General features: G+C 44.0%; 1 protein-coding gene across 1 annotated transcript in view; it reads left to right on the forward strand.

The window, feature by feature from the left end:
- Positions 1 to 25,974, forward strand: part of LOC105362225 (speckle-type POZ protein-like) — a 41,662-nt gene that overhangs the window by 5,641 nt on the left and 10,047 nt on the right. The window contains 1 exon segment of the mRNA XM_011499598.1: positions 24,104 to 24,248. Within this exon segment, the coding sequence (XP_011497900.1) occupies positions 24,104 to 24,248 (145 nt within the window).

The following is a 25,974-nucleotide window of genomic DNA, read 5'->3' on the forward strand; positions in this document are numbered from 1 at the left end:
ACCATCAGGAGCGCGCTCGGGACTCCATCGCATTGATAAAGAGTCCGAGAGTTTCTAGAGTCTTTGGGACGGAAAAAAAGGAAGAAAAATGAAGACAAAGAAAAACAGAAACGAAGAGATGAAGAAGAGGCAAAGACAAAAATCCAAAGCCCGGCAGTTGCCGTAGAGATGCACGTTCTCGCTTCTGCGTGAATCACATTTCACGTCGTCGTGACGAATGTACAAACTTATCGGGCGTCCTGTCCTGTATTATTTTTAGAGCTCCGCGCTGAAATTCGACGAGCCTTGATTTACGCTTTTCCGATTCCCCCGAGGAATCACCTTACCCAGCAATCCCACTTACCATCGCGCCCTCCTACGATTACGGGTTTCCGGCGGTCGTTTCAACTCCCGGGGACACGCGCGACTCGAGACGGAATATCGAAAATGACGCGGAAGGCGCGACCTCGGCCCGGGAACGAGGAAGAGCGAAAGAGGAGGAGGAGGAAGGTGATGCTAGAGGAGGAGGAGGAGGAGGAGGAGGAGGAGGAAGAGGAGGAAGAGGAGGACACCTTCATTGCCATTACTCTGTCACCCGGTGCTTCCTCTTGTCGTCGTGGCCGATACCACTGCCACGCTGCCATTGCCGTTGCCGTTGCCGTTGCCGATCCCGTCCGTTACATGAATCATCCGCGCATACACTATAAACGGACTGCGCGAAACGCATTCGTTTATTGAAATTACGTACGAGATATTTCGCGTCGTTGGCGATTAATCCCACATTACCTATGGTTCCGCAATCTTTCCGTATCGCAGCGCTTTTTATAGTCTTAATATACGAACGAGCGCGCCGTGAATAGCGACTTGGACAGTTGTGGAAAAGCCGAGCCCTTCCTCCGATCGCCTCGTATAAAGTCATTTTACGAGTCTCCTCGGCCTCCGCGCATTTTATTATCCCATTCACCTCCAATTCTCGCTGCTGTAGCTCTGCCTGGCCTTTTTAATCTTCAACATCTACGTCGAAAAAGTAGAATAGTAAAGAGCCTCGGCACTTCCTCGTCCATGGCTCGATAGTCCCTCTATCTATCTCCCTCTCTCTCTCTCTCTCTCTCTCTCATTCTCTCTCTCTCTCATTCTCTCTTTGTCTACCCATCCTCCTCATCCTACTTCTCCTCCTCCCCCTCTCCACCCTCTATACCACGAATATATCATTATTATCCCAATGACCGACGCTATTCCGATTAATAATGGCGTTGCGTCGCTACGAGATTCTTAAAGCGACGTACAGCCTTGAGGCGTCATCTTGGCAAGATTTACAAGTGCCAAGTCGGTAGCCAACTGAAACTTGTAGGTGTACATTTAACTACATCTCCCTCTTTGTTCTCGCCCTCTTTTTAATTCACGTGCGCGACACCGTCCAATCGCCAATTAGACTATAACCTTGTCAAAATTGCGCATACGGCCTTTTTCTTCGTCTTCCTCTATTCTTTTACATTTCATTTCCCGGAGAGTTGCGCGCTCGTAACGGCTCTACACTAGTCTCAATCACTCAGTCACTCACTTAGACGTGTTTACTGCATCCCACGACGACCTTCTTCATCATTCTCCATTTCCGCGCCCATAATTAAATTGCGCTCTCGCTTGCGCCTTCCAACCGATTGCCCATTGATGAATTGGCTTGGCATTTCCGCCTTGGACGCCTGGTAAACACGCCCAGTAAGAGCCTAGAAATGTCACTCTTCGCGTCCGCTTCCCCGGAACTCGCGTTCTTCATGGCCCTAGAATCGAGTTCGCCGGCTCTCGGCTTTCTCCTTCCGCCTCTCGTTTTCTAATAATCATTGGCGCGATCGTGACCGGCGCTGCCGATCGTTGTCACTATCGCTCGGCGCACGTTTTTCTATAGCCGCGAACAGTCGCCGTCGCACGTTGCGCGAATTAAAACACCTGCGCGACTTCCTCCTTCCTTGCCTATGCCTCGTGCGCCTTCTCTCATTGACATTGATCTTAGACGGCAACGGCAACGGCAACGGCAACGGCAACGGCAACGGCAACGCCAACGGCAACGAGCAGTGGTGGAAAACTACTTGGTAGTGGGGAGGAAGGACGACAAAAAACGCCGTTCGATCGTTGCTCTTTTACGTCGCTACGAGTCTCTTTGAGGAAAGATACTCGGTAGACGCGCTTTTTGAAATCCTTGAAAGGTATTGCAATACGTGTGATGTTAGGCGCGGGGGAGAGAGTCGGAACTATTCACTATTCACGGTCGCGCTTAATCGTCGAGAAAGCTATTAATATAATACGAATACTGTTACATCAAGGCGCGGGCCATAATCGTGTAAAGAGCCTCAATAAAAACGCCATTAGCGTGTCGATGACGCGGATTATAAAGTGCGGTGACGGGGTGGGCATAGATTGGGAAACTAGCGGGAAGTTTAACATGCGAGCCGTCTAGACACGATTGGTCGTGGCAACCGTCGCCGTTTCCTCCTCCGCTCAGCTCTAATACTCCCCCCCCCCGACTTCCTCCCCCTACCCCCGCACTCCTCCTTCACGCCACCAACTAACATCGCCATCACTATTCAAAAAAATATGGAAAGGAATAGGATGGGGATGCCCTTTAAGCCGGGTAAATATTGTGCCATCAAGGTTCTGCACGCGCCGTCGTCGTCCTTCTCACCAACCCCTCGGTCCAACGCCGCAATTACAGTGATATCGGGGGCGGCGGCGATTCGCTCATATCGCGTTCTCGTACGTGACTCGCTGAATATCGAATGGAATTATCGCGGTGGCGGCAGTGGCAGCGGCGGCCCCGATGCTGATCGATCCCAGTCCATCCGTGGCACTAGGCGTCGGCGGCGGCGGCGACGGCAGAATGAAATAAGTTGAGCACAAAGGAGGGAAGGAAGGTCGACCGTCCTCGGGCAGAACCAAAGAGAGAGAGAGAGAGAGAGAGAGAGAGTGCGAGGCGAGAACGAGTGCGGCAAACCTTCGGCTTCAAGGGTATACAGGGCTACACACACGACGGGCCCCTTTGCCTCTACCCCCTATTTCCCCGCCAAACTAACGCTTGAACCTTAGCCGCTCCCTCGAGCCTTCTCTCTCTCACACACACACACACACACACTCTCTCTCTCTCTCTCTCTCTCTCTCTCTCTCTCTCTCTCTCTCTCTCTCTCTCTCTCTCTCTCTCTCTCTCTCTCTCTCTCTCTCTCTCTCTCTCTCTCTCTCTCTCTCTCTCTCTCGCTTTATCTATCTATCTATCTATCTGTCTATCTATCTATCTATCTATTTACCTATCTATCTATCTATCTGTCTATCTATGTGTCTGTCTGTCTGTTCCCCATAAGACTTGGTTGAATATCGTAGAATCCCTCTCTTTCGCTACGATAGAGGTATACACACGAAGGAAGAGGTTTCTGACGCCTCTCACACGCTCCCACCATCGAATTTCTCTCTCGTCTCCATTTATACTTTTCGACCCTTCGTATCCTCACGGTGCTTAGGCATTCACGCACATACACGCTCAAATACACGTATTAAATTGTATACGTGCTACTAAGGGAGGGAAAGAAACATTATCAGAGAAAGTATACCGCGAGGCCATAGTTACGAGTACATTCGAGGCCGCTTATTCCACTGGCCTTTTTTCGACTCGCGTGAAAGTGTGTACCCGGGACGTTCGAAGTAATACACACTCATCTTAGAAAAAAAGTTCCCCTATATCGCGCGCCTCCTTCGATCCACGCAACTAATGCAAATGACTCTGCTAAGTAAGTAAATGTCTTGCCCCATCCTCGAACGCAACTCGATCCATTCGACTGTGACTGACGCCTTAAGCGACGGCTACGAAAAAAGACATACTGCGGATTCCATTACCACGACTATAAATTCTTATTCACAACAATAAAACGCAGACGTCGTTGACAATCTCACAAAATTTATGAGCTTACAAGCTAATGTACTCCATATGTCATGGTAATTTTCATCTTGTACTCGCATATGCATTTTTGACTATGATGACTTCAATGAAAAAAAAAGGGACCCTGCATTTGAGTTGCGTTTGAAATTTATTATCGCGGACTTTGCAATATTATAGCAAATTGTAACCGTTACACCATGAATTTAGGGCAAGAGCTGGTATTTATTTTTGGAAAGTGCAGGACATTATTTTTATATCAAATATATAGGAAACGATAATTAAAAATTCCTTGCATTACTCAAGCAGCCGCATCGCGAATGAATTTGTAATTTTTAAAGGAAGAAAATTAAAGTGAACTGTAATAACTTGAAATATCGGGAGGAAAAGGAGCAGTTTGTATCGAATGAGATTATAAGTCGGTGAGATTTATTTTCGTTAAATACGTTTTTTCTTTCGTTAAATAAATATATGAAACATTTTTTGTGAAAGCTGATTTGCGCGCGGGCATATTAAGTCATGGATTGGCGGACATTCGGAGAGAGAAAAAACGTTTACTCCAACTGCGTAAGTCATTGATTTATCAATAATAAAATGAATGCCAGAAGGTTCGTTGGAGTGAGTGCCCAAGCCTATATAAACGACGCCAATTCCTCGACAAAGTTCATTGTACTTGTACTCTTTTTCTTAACGACGCCCAACGAAATCATTTTATAGTCAGTTTTTTTATTATTATTATTTTTTTTTTTTTTAATTTTTTTTTTTCTAAACCGAGTAACACAGACTTATCGGATAGAGGCTCGAGGAAACAAAATTTCATTGACCTTTCATATAGAATAGCATGGATACACGAACGTCATGTATAGTCGAAATATGCGGCCTCGAGAAGGAGCGAGATAGAAAAGCAAAACGTTATTCGCACAAAGCCCGACTCTACTAGCTCCGATCAATAAAGCGATAATCATTCGCTGCGCCAGCCTCGCACCCGAAAAAGCTCTCTTCAGCCGATATATTTTGACGTTCAACCGCAAAAGAGGTTAGGTTGTCGTTTAAGTATGTCGTTCGCGATTCCCGATGGAATGGAAATTGATGCCCTGGCATAAGGGGAGCCGAGCGCACGAGCGCAATGTAAGGAAAAGACAAGAACGAAAAAGGGTGCAACGCAAGGCTATTATTCATTTTTGGAAATTTTTATTGAATATTGCTTTGTCCGCCGTGCAGAAAAATACTTGCGGGAACGAAGGCGGATCGACGGGGAGAAATCATTTCCCGTCTGGCCTGTAATATTTTTTAAGAACGGCTGCAACAGTTTCGATTAATTTCACGCGGAGAAAGCGAGCTGGGAGGAAGATTTCGAATTTATATTTATCCGGAATCGTTTGATTGGCCTTTTCAAGCTACGAATCGGCTTTTCATTGCAATTATATCGTGGCGGGCATCTAATAACTTTCTCTATGTATAATTAAAAAATCGAGATTTACAATCGACATTGGAAAGTGAAACAATCGAAGTTGGCCGAGGCATGAAATCCGACTTCGACTCCCGGGCGCACACGTACACCTACCTGGCCAAGTTCTTGTAATTGACGTCCTTCCCCATGACACGACGATTATTCGTAATTGCGAGCTTGGCTCGAGACACGACTACAACTACAAAGTATTCATTTGCAAATTGCGATTCCTCGGCGAGACATTGTGCACGACCGTAAATTAGAAATCAATAAGAGCTTACAGGGCCTCTCGCGTACACGCACCGAGATAATGACCCAATTGCAATGCCGTGCTTTTACGAAAGTGAGCATCATGTAAACGCCCGTTGCGAGCGACCACATCCAACCATCGCTCGTGATATCGAGTTGAATTACGAGGCAGCGGTGGTGGCGGCAGCGGCAGCGGTGGTGGCGGCAGCGGCAGCGGCAGCGGCCCGCTCCCGGCCTCCTCGCAATCTCAACGAATGCGATATTCCGCCTTCCGATTACATCGAATTCGCTCGGCCGTCCCCGAAAAGCAGCGACGTAAACTCGTTTTCCAGCGCTCGCACAATGGCCTCAGGAGAGCGCACATCCGTCCTTAGCAGCCGAACACGCCAGGATCCTCCGGAGCTTCGAAAATGCCCATCCGCAGCCCCCTTTGGCCCCTTCTCTCCCTATCGGCCTTTTCCCATTCCTTTCCCCGTCCCTCTGTCCGCTGTCGACATCATCGTCTCCTTCTCCGCTCACGCACTTGCTAACGCACGCACGAACATTCTCCCTCTCACTTACGCGATCCTACCCACTGTTCTTGTGTGTAGGGGCTTTGTGAGGGCCAGAACCACAGGACGTGTTTCTCTCCCTACGCGCTTTTTTCCCTTTTGTGCGGAGGAGCGTAGTCTCGGAAGGGAGAGAAGCTCCCCGTCGGCCTTTCTCTCCCTCTCTCTCTCTCTCTCTCTCTCTCTCTCTCTCTCTCTCGTTCGCTCGTTCGATCGCTCGCGCTTCTCTCTGGCTGGGCTTGGCGTAGCAGGGGCCTTAGCAGGGGCAGTGCCCCCGCCGCTGGGACGTACACCGGACGACCTTGGAGCTCACGGCCAATTTGCGAGCTCCGGAGGCAAGTTCGCGGCCACTACTGGTACTGGATGCATCCTTAAGATCCTCGTCTGGTCTCCCCTCTCACTACCCGACTACCCTCCGCTCTCGCCTCTCTCTCTCTCTCTCTCTCTCTCTCTCTCTCTCTCTCTCTCTCTCCCTCCTCCGGGCACCTCTTCCTCACTGATTATTATTGACGGGTTTGGACGGACTCGCGCTCTCGCACGATCCAGCCTTACACCCCCTTCCCCTCCACCTTCTATCCACGATGTCTACAGCCGCCGTATCGGCCCTATCGTCTATTCTCCCCCAATCATTTCCCACACCGCATGCATTGCGAATTCCACTGGCGGCAGCAGGCGATACTTATTAGACCGATGATCGCCCGGTATTAGCTCATCGCAACCAAGCGATAATATTAGCGATAGTTGCTAATTTTTACGAACTTGTTTCGGAGGCTGCGAGGCCCAGGGCACGTCAGCCTTGAAATCCCCATCTTTGTTGTACCTGCGGTCGTAGTTGCCGTCGCTGCTGTTGCCGCTGCCGTTGCCGCCACCACCACACCACCACCACCACCACCACCGCCGCCGTCGCCACCGTCTTAAGACTTCTTTTTCATACCTGTCGTGTGACCTTTCCTTAGCCACATCAGCTCGACTCTAGAGAGGGACTTGGCAGCCGGCGGGAATACCGCAGGTCGACTGAGTAAATATTTTACTTCCAACCGCTAAAGATTTTTAACTTTTTTTCTTTTTCCTTCCTGCTTTTGGAGCCTCGAATAAAGCCGATCTAATATATTTAGGTGAGACTTCGCCCGATGGCTACATTTATCTTCCCATTTACGTAGAAAACTTAGTTGGATGCAATGCCGTGTTTGTAGATTGCATTATTGTAGTACAAAGTTATGAGCGACGAGCATAAAGAAACAATTGTTATATTGTCAAAGACTCGGATCACGATCAGTTATTATTACTTATCGCTTGTTGTTAATAAGTTAGAGTACGGCTGGATTAAATAAAAAATATTCTTTTATTATACAAATATTAATGCTTCATATCTCTTTTATAATCATTTTCCAAAGTTTAAAGCCACGGCAATTATAATTGTACTACTGAAATCGACTTTAAAAGTAAAATTTAAAAGACGCGAAGAAAAAAAGAGTAATTTGCTATCGCATTAGCATTCAATCCCTAATCAATGGATCAATGTTTTCAGTTGCTTTCATTTGCTATTGATAGCATTGTAGATTAATTACCAAATGTTCGGAAAGAAAAAATACAGGAAAGCTTACCTAATTTAACCTATAGAAAAGAAAAAAAAAAAAAAGAAATAAAAAGCCTACAAAGGTCTCGTTATCCCGGAATTTCCATTATTTCCGACGTCAACGACACAATTATTCAACAATTTTGCGTATACGATCTACTTAAAAGAGCCAAAATTTTCAATATAAAAAACAATGCAACTCAAAGCTTTTGCTTTAACTAAAACCTATCGGGTAATAATTTCTAAAGGCAGTTGATATCGGGTATGGTATCGGCCATCATTATTATACTCTACTGGCATATTTCGTAACAAGCGATTGAATTTTTTAAAATACCTTTGCAATAAATTTGATTTACCCAATGAAACACGTAAATCTCCAGGTCCACTGAAAATCTGGTAGTCCTTAACGGCTAATATATACACAAACAAACACGCTGGTTGTTATAAAATTAAGAAGCAGACAAGAATATCGCCTTGTGAGGTAGAATGTATATAGATAGACTTCGGTGTAACCGAAAGGCCAGAAAATATGAATGTCGTTATAATTGTGTTCTTAACAACAAAGTTACTCCTTAATGACGAACAGCCCCATCGCCATTAACATCATAATGATCCCCGTCGTCGTACTCGAAATGTGGGCGGTCTTAGAAGGTCGCGTCCATTCTCTTTCTCTTTAGTCTTCTGCAGGAAGTATAAAGCCTGAAATTTTATCGCAACACCTTCATATATCACACGATACATTGATTACAGCTGAATAGAATATTTTACTCGTAAAAATAAATAATAATAACCTATCCTTGCTTAATCTTCAATCTTCAAGATCGTGTAATTGTTTCCTATTGCAAATTATTTATGCTACGTATTGTCCAATATAATTTAATGGCACTGAATTGTACAAGCATTGTAGAAAAAGATTTTTCACTCGTATATTGTCCTCGTTATCAAATTTCAAATTTCTTTTCAAGCATTTATAAGCGCAAAGAATTATCGTAGCACAATGAAAGTTATCGCAAAGACCTTGAGCTTATCGGGAACTCGAGCTCGGTAATTAACCAAAAACATAAGCCGAGATAAAATTTGGAACTAATTTTCGTAGAAATGCGCCTAATATTTTCAATCTACTCGTAAATTCGACATTGTTTGCTTGTGAAGTCATTGAAATTTTCATTGTAAATGCCTCGTTTGCAATTGTACCCCTTTAACGAGGCTCCTATAATCCGCAAAGACACTCCCGAGTCCCGATGCAATTGTCAAGAGCGTAAGAATGACATTACTTATAATTGAAAATTTTGTTGCCGTGTTTACGTTTTAAAATGAATGTCAATATTTATCCGCGCTGTTCCTGAAATAAGACATTGAAAATTAATTTTCCCTTGTTTCCTATGATAGAATTTGTCGCACGTGCCGATTTAACCTCCAATCATGGCAGGAGCTCTAGCATGCGCGAGAGCACTAAATCGCTTATGACGACACTGCGACGCTGCCAATTTAATTTTGCAATTATAGATGAAATGTCACAGACTGCGTAAATAAAATAAGTATTTGGCGATTGGGAGAGGTTGCTCCTCGCGCGTGTTGAGCGTGTTGACAGCCGCCCAGGCTTTCGAATTTCTTGTAAATAAGGAATTATGTTAACTTTGTCATAGGCTGGAGATGAAAATTTATGTAATCATGCAAAAGTAATATATGCTGACGCATCATCAATACGTGCATGTTACATTCAAAGTTAAGGCTATTTTAATAATGACTTTAACACTAACAATGTCAAAAACATATTATTATATTTAGGTTGTAACTCGTTGGCAATATTAAATGCCACACTTAACGATAAATCGTCTTTTTATCGTTATCGTTTGGAATATTTGACGATTGGTTAGAGGTCGTAATGGCGAATTTATTAGTTATCTGTTAGAAGAAATTATATCGAATTACCGTACGAACAGAATTTCAATTTTAATTCGTTTCGTGAAAATTATTATATATTCTTTATGTAACTACATTTTTTTATTTAAAAACAATCAGAATCCTTCTTATGTCCCCCATCAGCGAGATTCAGTAAGCATTTGCGCACTATGACTGTGAAATAATAAAGGACATTTTATTTCAGACGTATTTTAATTATGTGTATGTTAATGTTTTTATTTTTTTTTATTTTTTTATTTTTTTAATATGTTAGATATGAATAGTCTCGGTAATAAAAAAACATTTGAAAATGATTCATCATTCATGAACATTTCATTTCATGTAAATATCAATATTTCGATTATTTTATAATAACATTTTTACTTTAAATAACGTTTTATTATTATTATTAATATATTCATAAATGAATCTAATTTTTAAACTTTATTAGAAAAAAAATGTAAATTAGTGCTAATTTTCGATATGACGACATCGTCTGCAATCAAATTCATCGTTGATTAATCAATATTAAAATGAAAATTGATTTTAGCATTTATTAGTATTTATTTAATATTAAAATTTCCATCAATATAATAATAATAATAATAATAATAATAATATTAACAATTAAAGATAATAATTCTAACAATATTTAATTGCATAGTTTTAATAGCTTATTTTTCAAATTCAATTATATCATGTGTAAAATATAAATATCTATAAAATTCTATCATTTTATTAGCTACTTAACAAATTTTGATACTAATATATATATATATATATATATAGATAATGAAATTTATTGCGCCATGTCGATTTACTTGTAGGCGTGATTATACATTTGCACAGAAATATATTGACAGCATATAGACATTTACTGTATTTTAATTTTGTGGCCGTTCTAGGTTTATATATATATATATATATATATATATATATATATATGTATATATATTTATTTATTTGTATTGATATAATGATACTCGAATATTAAAAGAAAATCATGTTTTAACTTTTTAATGCGCTTCAAATTCACAACCAATTTTAATATAATTTCCTGGATAATAAAAAACACACGTCATTCTAATGAATTATAATGGAATAAGTTGCCTGCATAAGTGATAAAAAGAAAAAGAAAATTGAATTTACATTCGTTATCTTGAAATTTATTGCAGTATAATTTTATCAAAATCAATTGATCGAATTGCATTATTTAAAGAAAATGATATTTTGCAAATTGTATTGTATGTTTTAATATAGAGTTTAACTATCTGACCAAAAATCGTGTTTCTAAATTTGAAATTTTCCTCGGCATTAAGAAATTTATTCCGGTAATTGCGTACAAAACGGAAATTAAAACTTAAATTAAATTTTCATAATTTAAAAGCATAGTGAATTACATAATAATATTAAATTATTGAAACATATATATATATATATATATATATATATACACATCTGATGTGAAGCTAATCAAATTTTTTAACTGACTTGTCTTTTCCGCTGAAACTGTGGAAATCTTACATTTCTTTCTCTGTATTGAAATATTAAAGCACTGTTAAATAACTTTTTGTTAAAAAAAAATATGGCTGTAATTTTTACTAAATATATATATATATATATATATATATATATAAAATAGTTTTATTATTTTTCAATTGAATATTTATTAGCACTCTGGTTTAATTATTAATTATGAATATTAACTTATATTTTACTTACAGCAATTTGATTTTAAAACATTTGCGTATTCAAGTAATATTAATCCCATTCTTATTTTACATTCTATATAACATATGTTAAAATTACGCGTATTAGACATTGTGGTAAGGCAAATGATCATTTTCGCTGGTATTTTTTCAATTAGTTCATCACTAATATACGATCGATGTATTTGCAGTTCAAGTATTGGTGTTAGTGGTTACGTAGTAATTCGCAATATGAACTCTAAAATTAGACGTTATTCATATTGATTTCTTCGCGAATAGTTCTTAAGCGATTTCTCATTTCAATTCATTACCGCCGTTGGAATTTTTGCAATGCCATTTCCACCTTTATTTGTATAATAATCATCGAAATCAATATTGTTTTCAAAATAATAATTGCTTCTCTCACATTCGGTGTTCTTCAAAATATTATTAAAATCAAAATATTAAGCTTAAAATATTGTTATGACAGTTTGAATGAGAATTCACTCCAATGAATAATACATTATTTTGACAGCAAAAAAAGATTGAGGTGAAATTATAGTCGCATTATTCCGTCTTTTACGTAAGTTACGTTTATTCGGGCGACAATTACAATAAAGGTCGTCTCAGACAATAATTACTATTTACAGAATTTCCTATTAAGCGTCATATTATACAATTCCTCGGCCTAATATAATAATTATATCGCTCATAACAACATCAAATGCTTGAAAATTATGATTGGGACTCGTGGGAATTATTATTAGTACTCCGTTTTCTAATTAATGTCCATGAATATTAAATAATATTGCAAATACCATCGAGACATATAATTTATACATTTTCTGATTTATATATCCATAGAATATTTATAAGTTTCAATTGACTCACGCAATTCCATAAGTGTTAATAAATAAAATACTTAACTAAATGATAAGTGCATTGGGTGGGTACGCGATATATATTCGTTGACATTTAGCAGTCAATTGACTATATTTTACGTTCATTGCATTTATTGGTTTATCGACATCTAACGATACGATCGTTATAACGGCACTTTAAATGTTTCGCATATTTATTCTGTAAACGATCTCCTTCAAATTTTATATGCATTATAATTAAGAAAGGTTCAAATTAATGAGAGATCTGCATTCTTACATGTTAATTAGGAATATCAATAAACAATTATTATACGACAATACTTTCGCTCGCTACTTGTTGTAACGGTAACGTTTTACGGCAGCTACTTTTTCTATTATTTTTTATTGTTATATTCAATTATACTTTATATCCTTTAAATTTTTAGCCAAACGCGAAATTATAATTTGCATTTATAGAACATTATAAAGGCAATAAGCTTTAGCTGTTTATAAGTTTGTATTGCATTTACGAAGCTTTTTGCACAATTTGTATTTGCCGTGCCTATAAGAAGCGTAATACGCACATATTTAACTTGGTAAGGAGAAAAATTATTCGATTGTTAGTGTAATTTTTACTGGCAATGATAGACGGTCTTGGTGTTCTTATTTATATTTTAATTACGAGCCGACAAATGTTATTATTTATTAAGTGAATTGGTTAGAACATGACTGTGTTTCTAAAGACGCTACTATAAATATTTATGAAAATTAATATCGTATTAAATACATTTGACGAGTTATATTTTATATTATAATGAAAGTCATTGATAGAAACGTAATGTAGTATTTTCTGCAAATTTTATTGCGAATCTCGGTGATACGTGACAAAATATAAAAAAAAACCATTAGAGTATTCCGCAATTATAAAGTCTAAATCTTAAATGTTTATGCAAATTTCACAATATCGTCTCAAATGGCCCACGAAATCTGATATTTAAGCGTCTTTCTATTCCTCAAAACAAATAACATATATTTTGCAATATAATTGAACCGAGGTTTACTTTTGACTTTTGATGGTTTACTTTTGATTATACTGTTGACATTATTCACATTTTTACATTATACATTCATTTTTTTTTATTTTTTTTTTTTTTTTTTTTTTTTTTTTTATAGTCGAATATACATTAAAAAAATTTCCATTAGTATTGTAAAATGATGTAGTTCTTTACAACCTAATAAGGAATGTAATATGTAATGACTTGTATTTTGTGCATGTATTTTAAATTGTGAATAAGAAGTTTCTTATCTGTTTATAAAAAATTAATAGCTCGAGAAGTTTGGTTGGAGATTCGTAGATAAATTAAATTCTGTGTTGAATATAATGAAACATCGTATAATGTTTTTTAATATACATCTCTATCTCTCTCACTCTCTCTCTCTCTCTCTCTTTAATTTTGTATTTTATTCATTATTTTCATATAACAGTCGTGTTAATAGTTAAGCCAAAGGAATAAAACAACAGATTTTAGGTATAAAAAGCTATTTTACTTCGTATGGAGGGCAAAGATTTAATTACATTCATCAATATTTTCTATATTTGCACTAGATATGTCAATAAATATAAATTTATTTTCCACAGTAGGTATGGATAAATGCATTTGACTTGTCATTCGTTGTATATAAAATATACAATATTCATACATGTTTAAACTGGCGGAGCTCGTTGATAAATAACGATGAAGCTCGCATGTGTCGACCCAATCGCTGACGCAAACCAATTCGACTAATCATCCGTGAAATCTCGAATGTTACTACTTACTAGACATTAGTGGGAGAAGACGTAGCCCACAAAATTAGAAAAAGATGTTCGGCCAAATATATTCAGTCTCGAATTCCTTTAGGATAACGTTGCTCCCTACGTGGATTTAGCCGTTCTTTTTATCTCGATATTTTATCGATGTCATTTTAATATGAAAGTTTGGAAAAATATTACATTATAGATGGTGGCGTTATTGAAAAAATGTGCCTACGGTAAATAAGATAATTATTTTATTTATTTTTTTATATCCTTGGTAATGGCGATGCTCTTAGAACAAACAATCGAATTTTATGGCTTCTAGCTGTAGACGTAGATAATTTCAACATGTGCCGCATAGTACTTCAATTGACGTAAAAATCATTGTTTCCTTTAATAAGAATTTATTATTTTTATTTACTTTATTTCCTGATATTGCAGTATATTATACCGAGCTCGATATAATAATTGGCCATTTCGATGATTAATTGACTTAATATAAAATTGATTTTTTTTAACGGCTGTATTTAATATGGAAAATACATTTCACGCTGGACGTTGAATAAAACGCATATTAAAATCTCGATGTCGATCGTCATTTAGTCATTACTGCCCATCAATTGAAATGCAAGTTTGAATCGGCGACTTAAATTAGGCCGTAGATTACTAGTTGTTGCTAACCAATGACATCTAGTTTGATATTGGTTTTTACGGAATATTAAATGAATATGTAAAAAAAAAAAAAAAAAAAAAAAAATTCGGCATCAACACATAGTTGATAAACGGCTCGATACAATTTTCTGTTCCGTACGCAGCGATCGTTCGATTTTTATCAAATGCGTCACGTCCTTAAATGCTCAATTTATGATTCGTTCTAAAAAAACATTGGCAAAGTCGATAAGCTAGGCACATTCACTTTCTGGGCCATCTATAGCCACGTATCGAACGAATGTGTGGCAGAGCGCGTACGGCGCGCATGCATGTGTGCGTGCGTGCTAGCATATAATTGAGGCTTTGGCTATTATAGGCAGGCAAAAGGCATTTTAAGCCGGCCCTTGGAAATCACGTATTCAAGTGGATTTCAGTTTCTAATTGAAATAATCCGGGTGTACTTATATAAATCCAACGACGACGACGACGACGACGACGACGACGAGGACTACTCGTGCATTTGACCACATATTTCGAGTGCTCTTGTTATTGTACGATACGAGCATCGTCGTCCTATCTTCTTCAATGTCCTAAACCGACAGAAGTTCGTTAGTCCGAGCGCGTTTAGTGCGCATGTACGTAAACATAATCAGAGAAAACGTTGTAACAAGCAAGCGCGGCTCGCACGATTGCCTTCTCGGTAACGATTTCGTGCGGAAGGAAGGAAAAAAATCCTACGACATTGAACTTGCGAGGGCAATCGTTCGAAACGAATTTCTCTCTCGACTTTTAAGGAAGCCTTAGCGGAACGAGAGAGAGAGAGAGAGAGAGAGAGAGAGAGAAGTCATCGTTCGCAAATATATTCGTTTCATCGTGAATTGGCGAGTACGCACTTCCTGACATTGCCCTTGAGTCGACTTGCCCCCCTCCCCCCACCCTTTTTTTTTGTTCTCGTTTCGCCAGTCTAACGGTCGCGGAGCATTCACAGCGGCATTTCGAAACCCGCGTCCTTTGTTGGCGCTCGACGTGATTCATCAGCGGCCGCCGGATAAAATATTTCATCGAATTATCATTAGCGAGCGCGTTGACTCGCTACACCCCCCCCCCACCGTCCCTTTCCTTAGATGTCGCATTTTTTTCAAGCTTGCGATAAGAATGTTAGTGCTGTTGCTGCTACTGCTGCTGTTGTTGGTTTTCAGTTGAAATCAGCATTTCACTCTCGATTCTGCTCGGCTTTTCTCTCTCCACACGACTCGGCCCTTACGTCGTTATCAGTTGGCCGACTCGCCGCGGCACTCGTTTCCTAGCCTTGACTCGACCGCCGCTTTACTTACTTACGTTTTTCTTTTCTTTCTTTCTATCTTATTTTTTTCTTCTTTTGCAAAACTCGATCCCTCGGCCCTCGCTGTAGCTGCCACGACAATGTCGCCGCCATCACCACCTTCTTCTCCTCTCTTCCTCCTATCAGCCGTGCCCCGATCTGAAAAACGCCCGAGGAGGAGCTCTCTTCTATTCGCGTATCAAGCTGCTCTTAATAGTCGCGATATCCATCGACACTCGCTAATATAACGGCGGCGACGAGACGGCGATTGGTAGTATTGTCGGGACGCTTGTGTGGACATGTTCTCCTTTGTCGAGGCGCTCCTGGAACGTTTATTGGCGCAATCCTTCAGGTGTTTTATTCACAGTCTAGAGAGAAAGATTGTAATTATCGCTGCTGCTATTGCGGCCGTTCGTGGCGTCTAGGCTCTCGGTGCGATTTGAAGAATGTTAAGTTGCCGCACTGATTATCATATTACTTTTAAACATCGGCGTAAGCCGGGAAAACGACTTGTAGCGGAATGCAGACATTGGAAGATAAAGAAAGTAGCCAAACTCCTCGCATCACCCGAGTGCTCATTTGCTTTATCGTAATGCACGTGTATCGCTCGCCCTTTTGTAAAAGCCACTCGCTTGCTTATTTTGGAGGTGAGAATGTCCGTTGCTCGGGCATATATCGTCGAGGTCCGCGAACTAACGCACATGCACTTGGCATTTAATCGCCCGTGCGAATTTTAATCTCGGCGGTAATTGCTCCGTTTGAAATTTAGTGGCGAGGGAAGCGTGCTTTTCGAAACGAGGGGAAAGGAAAAGCAAGGGAGTAAGAAAGGGCATGAAAGGTATAATGAATAGCGCTGCGCTCGGCATTAGGCATTGCCCTCGTGATTAATTATCTTTCGAAGAAGCGACTGTCGTCGCGACGAAGAAATCTTTCAAAACTCTGTGCTCGATTAACGAGAGAGAGAGAGAGAGAGAGAGTGTGTGTGTGTGTGTGTGTCTGTGCGCGTAAGTAAAATACGAGGGGGAGGGGAGGCTTTAGATATATAGGGGGGATAATAAGGACGAGTTTGACGTAACGCGTGTAAGTGTAATCTATTATTGTGAGGAAAGCGGAGGAAGATTGTCGGGCTGAACGAACGAACGAACGAACGAACGAACGAACGAACGAACGAACGAACGATTGCCCGGTAGCTATCGAGGTCGAGGGGGAATTCAAAATATAATAGTGGACACACTTGAGGCGAGGTTGCGCGCGTCTACCTAGCGTATGGTTCGAAATCGATTTCCCTTTTGAGTTCTTTTTTTTCCCCAAAAAGCCTTGACTTCTTTCCCGAGGAACGAGGCAAGCGCTCTCCACCATTCAGTTTCTTTCAAGCGAGAATGCGAAACATGTGTGTACTGTATATGTGCGTATATCGCGTCAATAAATCAAGGGAGAAAAATAGGTTAAGCTCATATTGTTAAAAAAAGGAGCGAGAGGGAGGGGAGAAAGGTATTAAATATGCAAACTCCCGGCTCCTTACGAAAAGAAGTTCGTTGCGACAGTTTTGCTTTATTTTTAAATAAAGTAAAAATACAACGGCTACGGCGGCGGCGACAGTGTGGTGGTGGTGGTGGTGGTGGTGGTGGAGGTAGTGGTGGTGGTGGCGGTGGCGGTGGCGGCAGCAGCAGCAGCAACAGCAGCAGCAACAGCAGCAGCAGTAGTAGTTGCGGCATAGATACAAATTAAGCAAATATCCCGTCTTTATTCTCATATAAAACTTTTCCTCGAGCTGTAGGCAAGGCTCTTCGTAATAATAAATCAGCGAACATAGCACGATCTCCCCTCCCCCCTCTTCCAAGTAATTGCTTCAAATTGGATGGATTAATTTTCTAACCTAATGATATTTGTTTTGCCCCCGTCAAGATTTCCTCGCCCAACTTATAATTCAGTTAAATTAAAGGCATCGATTCTCGTAAGCAAAGCAATAAATGGCGCCCGGCAGATGCTCTGTCTCCTCGAGAAAAGGAGGGCTGTGCTGGAGGGTCGTCGGAGGATGGGGTGGGGTCGGGTGGGTTCGGATTGACGGGATTCGGCGCGAAGAGGAGGTAGGTAGGTAGGTAGGTAGGTAGGTAGGTAGGTAAGTTGGTTGGTTGGTTGGTTCGTTGGTTGGTTGGTTAGTTGGTTGGTTGGTAGAGTGGTACGGCGAGAGGGGCTGGCGGGAGAGGGAGGGGAGGATAAATGAAATGGCAGGCGCTCGCTCGCTCGCTCGCTTACAGGGACAATCGAAATCGACCAACGACGTCCCGACATGATGCGTAACGAGGATATCTTCTTTCGGGGTCGCTCATCGTGAGAATAGGCATTTTTCCGAGCGAGAAACGCTAGTGTCAGCAAATGTATGACGCCGTGGCCCGTAAGCAGGAAAATAGGCCAAAATTAAAAATACGCGGTTCGAAAGTCGATGAAAAATCGCGCGACCTATTCGTTTTACAAAACCGTCGGCCGTCATCATCCGTCCTTTTTCCTACCTTTCCTTTCTTCACTCATTCTTTTGAGTTCCGTCTCTTTTCCCCTCTGTCGAGAGAACAGTGGCGATCGCCGGGGGCAACCGAGGACGGGCACGGCCCTGACCGCCTGGCGTCGTCAGACACGCAGCGAAAAAAGCCGAGAGAGAGAGAGAGAGAGAAAGAGCGTGTTGCGGAAGAAAGAGATACGAAACCCAGGAGGAGCATAATGGGCGCGGGAGGGCGACGACGCTTCTCGCCACTGCCATTCACGCCTGCCCCATTCATCCTCACCTGGCCTACTCGTGCTCGCGCGCAGATATTTAGATCGGCCTGGGACGCGACCTCAGCCCGAATCGCCGAGCGCCGGGACGCGCGGCGTCCCTGTGCCGCCGGCCCCCTCTCCAACCCCTTCCCTCGTTAACTCGCTTTTTTAATCTCGTCCTCGCTCCACACTGACACAATGCGAGGCTCGTTGAGCCTCTTTCGGCTTCGGTTAAAACCGAGCTCATAGTGCGCGCCCGATTACTTTCCAAAGTCTCGTCGTGCACTTACTTCTTCATTCTTGCCCTGCGTGCTCGTTGTACTTGGCGTGCCAAGGAGATGCGATCGATCGCTCACGCGCCATTCGACCCCAAGTTTTCGTGAATGCCGTCACTTTCTTACCTATGACCGAACAAACATACGAGTGCGAATGGCTAAGCGCGTCTCCCTGTTCTCGGTTCCCGGCTCAGATTCGTGGAAGTTCGTAATCGCCTCTTGGCTGCTCGCTAGCCTCCCGTATGTCGTCGCAGTCGGTTGGCGCTTGCGCGACAAAAGTTATTCGAGGAAGTTATAAAGGCCGACCCCGCCATCGCCATCGCCACCGACCGTAGGCACTTTGCCGGAAAATCTCGTTTCTCGATTCGGATAAAAAGTAAGAGGACTCCTATTTGGGGGGGGGGGGGTTGTGAGTAGTCGACCGTACGCGCTGTCTCTTTGTTCGTCGTGTACGTGTGCGTGTGTATGAGCACGCGAGGTATAGGAGATCGGGCTGGCGCAGAGAGCGGACCATAAGTTAGTTAGTTCCGTGCCCGGAGTGTGCGAGAGTCGAGCAAGGGTCAGGGAGAGGAGGAGCGACAGCGGCGGTGTCGATGGCGGTGGCCGCGGGAAGGGGGATGAAGGAAAGGGTCGCGATGCGTTGGATAAGCGCGATAGTGGGAGGCAGAGGCGCGCGCATCGACTGGGGGGGGGGGAAGTAGAACGAGCGGTCGTCGGTGAAAACGAGGAAGTTAAGTGAAAACAACTTATGCCTCGTTTGAAGCCTTTGTAATTAGGTGGAAACGTAAACGAAAGCGGAGGCGGCGGCGGCGGCGGCGGCGGCGGCGTCGTCTGCGTCGGCGTCGGCGGCCCCGGTAGACCCGCATTTGTCGGACCCCGAACCCGAGAATTTATATTAAGCACGTCGGGTAGAAAGGCAGACTGACAGGGCCTCCGAATTTTTGCATCGCAACCGCGAAGCAAAAAACCCGCTCGCCGCCTGGCAAATCTAGATTATTACCATTGCGGATTAATTGAATACTTTCTACCAACGGAGAAGCGGTACGGATCTCATTGCATCGAGTGAAAGTCTCTGCCCGTTGCATCTTTGCCATCGCAATTTTTTCGTACTCGCGAATTGCATTATCAAGCTGGCGATTAATTCAGCCGTCTGCCGCTCCAGAATATATACCGGCTCGCCACTTACGATGACCAAAGAGAATTGTTGCTTGGCCAAGCTCCCGCTAGGCGCTCGCTCGACACGTTTCACTCCACTCGAGTTTTCGATTGTCTCAATCATAAAGTCTAAGCAACTATCGTTAACCATCAACGAGATTTCGTCGATAAATTGTAACAGCTCATGCGTCCATCGATACGCATTCGTGATAATAGTCGGATGATCCGTGATACATCAGCGGTCGTTACACACGCATCGAGGCTCACCAGAGCTCGCACTAACCAACATTTCCTCGATTTTATTTCTCTCATAATATTTTATACGACTGTAGACGGACAACTGGCGGCTCCGCGTGCGCGCGTCGTTAACATACCACCGGCTTTCTTATGACCCTCGCACACACATTCGTTTCTCCGTCTCGTTATATATATTTTTCAGATAAGGGGAGAGAGAGAGAGAGAGAGAGAGAATGAAAAAGAGGTGTATGCATCGTTCTAGAACAGTATCGATGGGTGGGGGTGCGGAGGCGGAAGAAGCTACGAGCTTTCCTCTCGCCTGTCTTTAGTAATAGTATTCGGTATTTCGAGTGGCGTTCGATGCTTGCTCGATCATCGCCTTACAAATATTTCCGAGTGTCGGCTATTTATCAATCGGGGACAAAGAAAGTCCCCTGCTCTTCGAGGCAATGGACGCGTAATGGAAAAAAAACCGCCGACCGACCATCCTACCTGCATTATGCTCCATTCAATTACCAATGCAATTAGCTTCTGCCGATAAGCGATTGCATACCGTCCAGCCCTCTCTCGCTCTCTTCCCTTTCTTTTTTTTTTCTGTTATTGTTTTGTATAGTCGACCGTGTATGCTGTTCATGTTTTAAGGCTGCGTATGAGTCGGGAAAACGCTTACGATAATTGCGAACGACCTTCCGATTAGAAACAATCACGTATACGACCAAGACGAGCAATTTTCCTTTTCCCCAATAGTACATATCAATTCGATACGCCGCATTACAAATTTCTCCGGATTATCTTAAAATGTGAGTATTGATTATTGATAATGCGTGTAAGGTGAAAGAAATGAAGAACGAAAGAAAGAAAGCAGGAAGTAGAAGAGAGATAAAAAAAAAATGCGAGCGTGAAAATGTAGTGCTTGCGCTTGCCCGTCTGCACTTTCAACTTTCATAAATGTCCTCGAGCCAGATCGCGTCGATTTCATTTGTTCTGGCCGTTTTTTTCAACCAAGCATTATCAGAATTTTCATCTCCTCGCGTTCTAGCGTCATTCTCTGGGCCGCGTAACTGCCTTATTACGACGTGAAAGTTCATTATTTGCAGAGCGGTTTCACTCATTTTCTAGTCCACGAAAGTAATCTTTTTTTAAAAGAGCACAGCCGTTTTCCAAATTTCAACAGCGTTCGTTTGGAAGTAAAGCCGCGCGCCTACAATCGCCTCGATCTCTAATCCTCTTTGGCGCATATATTTCTTTTGTGTCTTATCGACGAGCTTCTTAAGCGGGCTGTTTGCCTCTTGTCACACCCGAGTCACGGCAAATAAGAAAGGTGAAAGTTGAAGTAACAAGGCGATTAACCCGAAGGTATTCGGAAATGCCGTCGTGGATCCGCGCGGCCCCGGGACATTCTCCCGTTCTAACATGCACACAAATTACATCCGCCCGATCTCACGCACTCTATCGCACTCCAGCACTCCAGCACTCCAGCACTCCAGCACTCCAGCACTCCAGCACTCCAGCACTCCCGCACTCCCCCAACGAAGACACTCTTTACAAGTATTAAAACGATAGCCACAAGCCAGAGTTAATACAAGGCATTTGTCAGCAAGGGCAATTAGTCGTGCCTCGAGCTTACGGCGCGCGTGTGTTGGTTTAGCCGCCGGTTGGGCGCCGTTTTCTTCCTCCTCTTTTTCTTCGACCTCGTAATATCTCGCTCGCATTTATATAATAATGGACTAATAATGGTGTCTCTTAGTATGGGAAATAAGGCGATTGTGATATTCCGGGCGCGTAGTCGACGGCAAGTATGGCGGTAGTCGTGCGCGACGCGACAAGATTTTCCGACAACTTTTATCTCGTGTATCTCTGCCGAAGCCGAGGGCATCGCACAATTAAGAGGTCGAGTGGCCATTAAAAACTTGCCGCCTTCCTCATTGACACGAATGTGTTTGCTGCTGCTCTCCTTTTTAAAGTTACTACACGAGCGAGCGAGCGAACGATCCAACGAACGAACGAACGAACGAACGAACGAACGAACCAACCAACCAAACGTCGAACCAAACTCGCACGAAGGCTCGTAAAGACAGCGTGTATATAGTTCGGGCATGAAGTTCCTTGCTTACCGAGCTCATGTGTTTCTTCTCTCTTTATGCTTTGCGAGCGCGTCGGATTCGTAACTCTTGGCAATAAGAGCCAAGCTCGACTCAGCTCCCCCGACCCTCTTCCGAATCCTGTCCTCCTCCTCTTACATAGTCGCTACTACCGCTGACGCCGCCGTCGCCCGCGCCTCGAATATTTTTTTATTCCCCAGTCCGCGGAATAGCCGAGAGCTGCGAAGGAAGCGTTTCCGTGAGTCTCGATACGTCACGACGCATTCGTTGGTATTCGTAATGGTAACGGCTCGCCGCTGCCATATTCTCTGGCATTTCACGCTGGCCTCGATCGCCTCCACTAGCATTCCGACCCAAATTTACAATGATCCGTCCTTTTAAATGGCCCCACATCTCGGATCCTTTGTTCTTGGCAGCGAGCTCGCTCGTGCATTTGATAAATCTCGGGGAACGGCGCGTCGATTCGCTCGATCCACGCGACGCGTTCATGAATTACAAATGTCGCAGCCGAGACGCTTACTACGATGCTGGCCACCGACAACGCGGAAGACGGCCAGCGACTCGTGGAACGGCGTCGGGAGCTCGGCATTGCCGGCGTTGCGAGAGAGATCGATCACTAGCCGCTTCCTCCGACGGATGGGTTGGCAGGCTGCTTGTCCCAATGCTCAACGACGCGTTTCGGGTCGGGCGGCATTAGCTTTTCGGGTGGGTGACAGCGGGGAGGGTCCGTAGGAGAGGATCGGCGGCGGCGGCGGTGCGCTGTATGGCGCAATGCAGAGACCGAAGAGAAAAAGAAGTTGGATGGTCAAATGCAAACGCCTCGTAGCTTGAACTCGCCTCGGCCGGCTGAGCAGAGCAACAGCGGCAGCTGCAGGTCCGATGAACCTGCGGGGCTAATGCACTCGACGCCCGAGTAGTTCCGCGCCGTACTTGGCGCACGTGAGCACCATCGCGTGCCCTGCATACCCTTCTGCCTTTTCTACTTCTGCTTCATCCTCTTCATTCTCCTCCTCACCGCACTCTCTCTCTCTCTCTCTCTCTCTCTCTCTCTCTCTCCAAACCACACACAAATAAACACGCGCGTACACACGTACACCATCCAGTGTATTTTTCCTCAAATCCCGTCTTTCTCCCTCTCGTATTCTTAATTCTCCCCTTCCTCCATATCCTCCGTCTCATTCTTCTCCTTCTTTTCCTACTCTTCTTCTTCTCTTGTACTTCGCAGGTCCCTTTTGTTTTCTCGAGCGACGAAACACGCCGGGCACTCATTCCACAGCCATGATCCCTCGACAAGTCGCGCCTAGCGGGTCTATCCCAATTTTTTCATCCGACAAATCATTCGAGCCTCTGTATCATGCGTTTATCATTTATAACCTCGAGCGTCATGTTGTTTGTTTTAAGAAAGCGTTGGTAAGTAGAGTGGCCCCGTCGAGTTGTTCCTCCGACCGAGCGGGCCGATTAAGAAGCTCGAATGTGTAATTTGAGTTGGAGGAACAACACTGCTCAGCGGAGCCCATACTCGCATGCTGATTAGAATTGTTGCCCAAGCGAGAGGATGGATGAAGGGTGTGGGTTGGGGGGAGGGGGGATGCGTGTACGTAGCGGGGAAGGCAAATAGCTAATGTGCCATCAACTTGTAATGTTCCAGGCTTTCCGTGAGCGACTGTGCGCCTCAGACGTCGCGGGTGAGCTCGAACTTGCACAGCAGCAGTAGCATGGCGGTGAGCCGTGTACCGAGCCCCCCGCCGCCGGAAGTCAACACTCCCGTCGCCGAAAACTGGTGTTACACGCAGGTACGTATTGGAAGACATTCCGGCCCTGCGGATGATTATAGATTTGCAGTCTATGGCCGCGCGCGCACAAGTCGCTCGTGTACTTGTGCGTGAGAGCACGCGTTCGCCTAGCGCTCTCTCAGTCTATTTTTACTTCAGCGTCCCCTCGCACGCGAAGTGAACGACCTGCAACTAGATATCTTGCACCGCTCGTGCATCATGCCTCTCTGGCCTCGGCCTCCCTCCTCCTCCTCCTCCTCCCAGCCCCTTCACGTCCCCTCCCGCTCTACCTTCTTCGCTCGCATCCTCTCTGTCTCGCTCTCGCTATCCCCCTCCCGCCCTTACTCGCTCGGTATCCCCCCACCCCGACACGCTACAGTCATTCCGCCCTCCTTTGCCTAGCGCAAGTATCTTCCTCCTAAACTTCTCCAACGCCGAGCGAGACAAATCTGCAGTCTCCTACGAATGAGTTTCTCCTCTTGTTGCCTCTTCGGGAGAGTAATTTCATTTAAGTATAACAGCCTCTTGAACGCCAGCTCTTCGTAGTCCCCAATGCATCTCCAGTCTTGCAAGAAAGAGAGAGAGAGAGAGAGAGAGAGAGAGAGAGACAAGAGTGGAACAATCAAACAATGGAAAAACAACAACATTGGACATAATTGAACAATCGCTGATTATGATTTGGCCGCAACATTGGCCGATGCCGAGCAAAGTATTAAATTCCATGGAGCAAAAAAGTTCCTCTCGTCTGATATCGCAAGTCTTATTTGTAAAACGATAATCGCGAAAGGAGCAGATTATACGTTTTGAAACTCCTTCGTCGATTCGTGGCAGACGCACCAATTCTACTTTATTAATGTTACTTCCTCGGGCTCATTAGCATGCGATATGTGAATCGTGCCGACGACGTATGGAAGGAGGGTACGCACGGGGCGCGGGTGAGGATGCGAGGAGAATGCGTGCGCCACAATAGTGGGGCGCGGCTCTCTGCTCGGCTCGCTTCGTCGTGCAAACACGCGCTCACGTGGGTGTACGAGAGCTAAAGTCTCGACGAAGCGAAAAGCCCACACGGTGCGATATTATCTCGTGCACATTGAAATTCAGCGAGCGTGTGTCGATGAACCTTTAAGCGACGGTACTCGGGAGAAGCGGAGAAAAGCTCGCGAATCCGTCGGGGCCCTGGGATTCTAAGGGCTTGCACTTCTCTTCCGGCTCTTGTGGGAGCACCGAGAACGGGGGCGCCTCCCCCCTCCCTCCCCCCCATTTCTGGGCTTCGTTCACGCTCGTAGAGCGACCCCCACGAGAAGGGACGGTGATGAAACTTTGTCAAGCGAAGCTTATGGATGTATCGATAAAGCTGGCCGAGTCAAGTGCTGCGGCGGAAAAAGCTGGTATTTCGCGGTAACCGGAAGCGTTAGCGGCGACGGAATTGGTGGCGGCAGCGGCGGCGACGGCGGCGGCGGCAGTGGCAGCGGCAACGTTCCCCTGTCTTTCCGGGACCCGTCGTGATCGCCGCTCTTACCTCGGATGATCCAAGGCCGCGTGTGAGAATCGGGTTGAATGACTTTGGGGGCGTCGACCGCCGCGGCGTCCCGCGCCCGTATCCACCTGAGCAACAGCGACCGAGGCAAAAAGGCTCGGGGCATTTCCGTGGAGTCCTCGGAGCACGATTCACGATAGTTACGTAGTGCATACGCGTGTTGCGTAACCGACGTCCCGGGGGCCTGTACAGCCAAAAGCAACGGGTGGA

The sequence above is a fragment of the Ceratosolen solmsi genome, unplaced genomic scaffold (genome assembly GCF_000503995.2).
Source record: "Ceratosolen solmsi marchali unplaced genomic scaffold, CerSol_1.0 scaffold35, whole genome shotgun sequence".
Classification (NCBI taxonomy): Eukaryota; Metazoa; Arthropoda; class Insecta; order Hymenoptera; family Agaonidae; genus Ceratosolen; species Ceratosolen solmsi.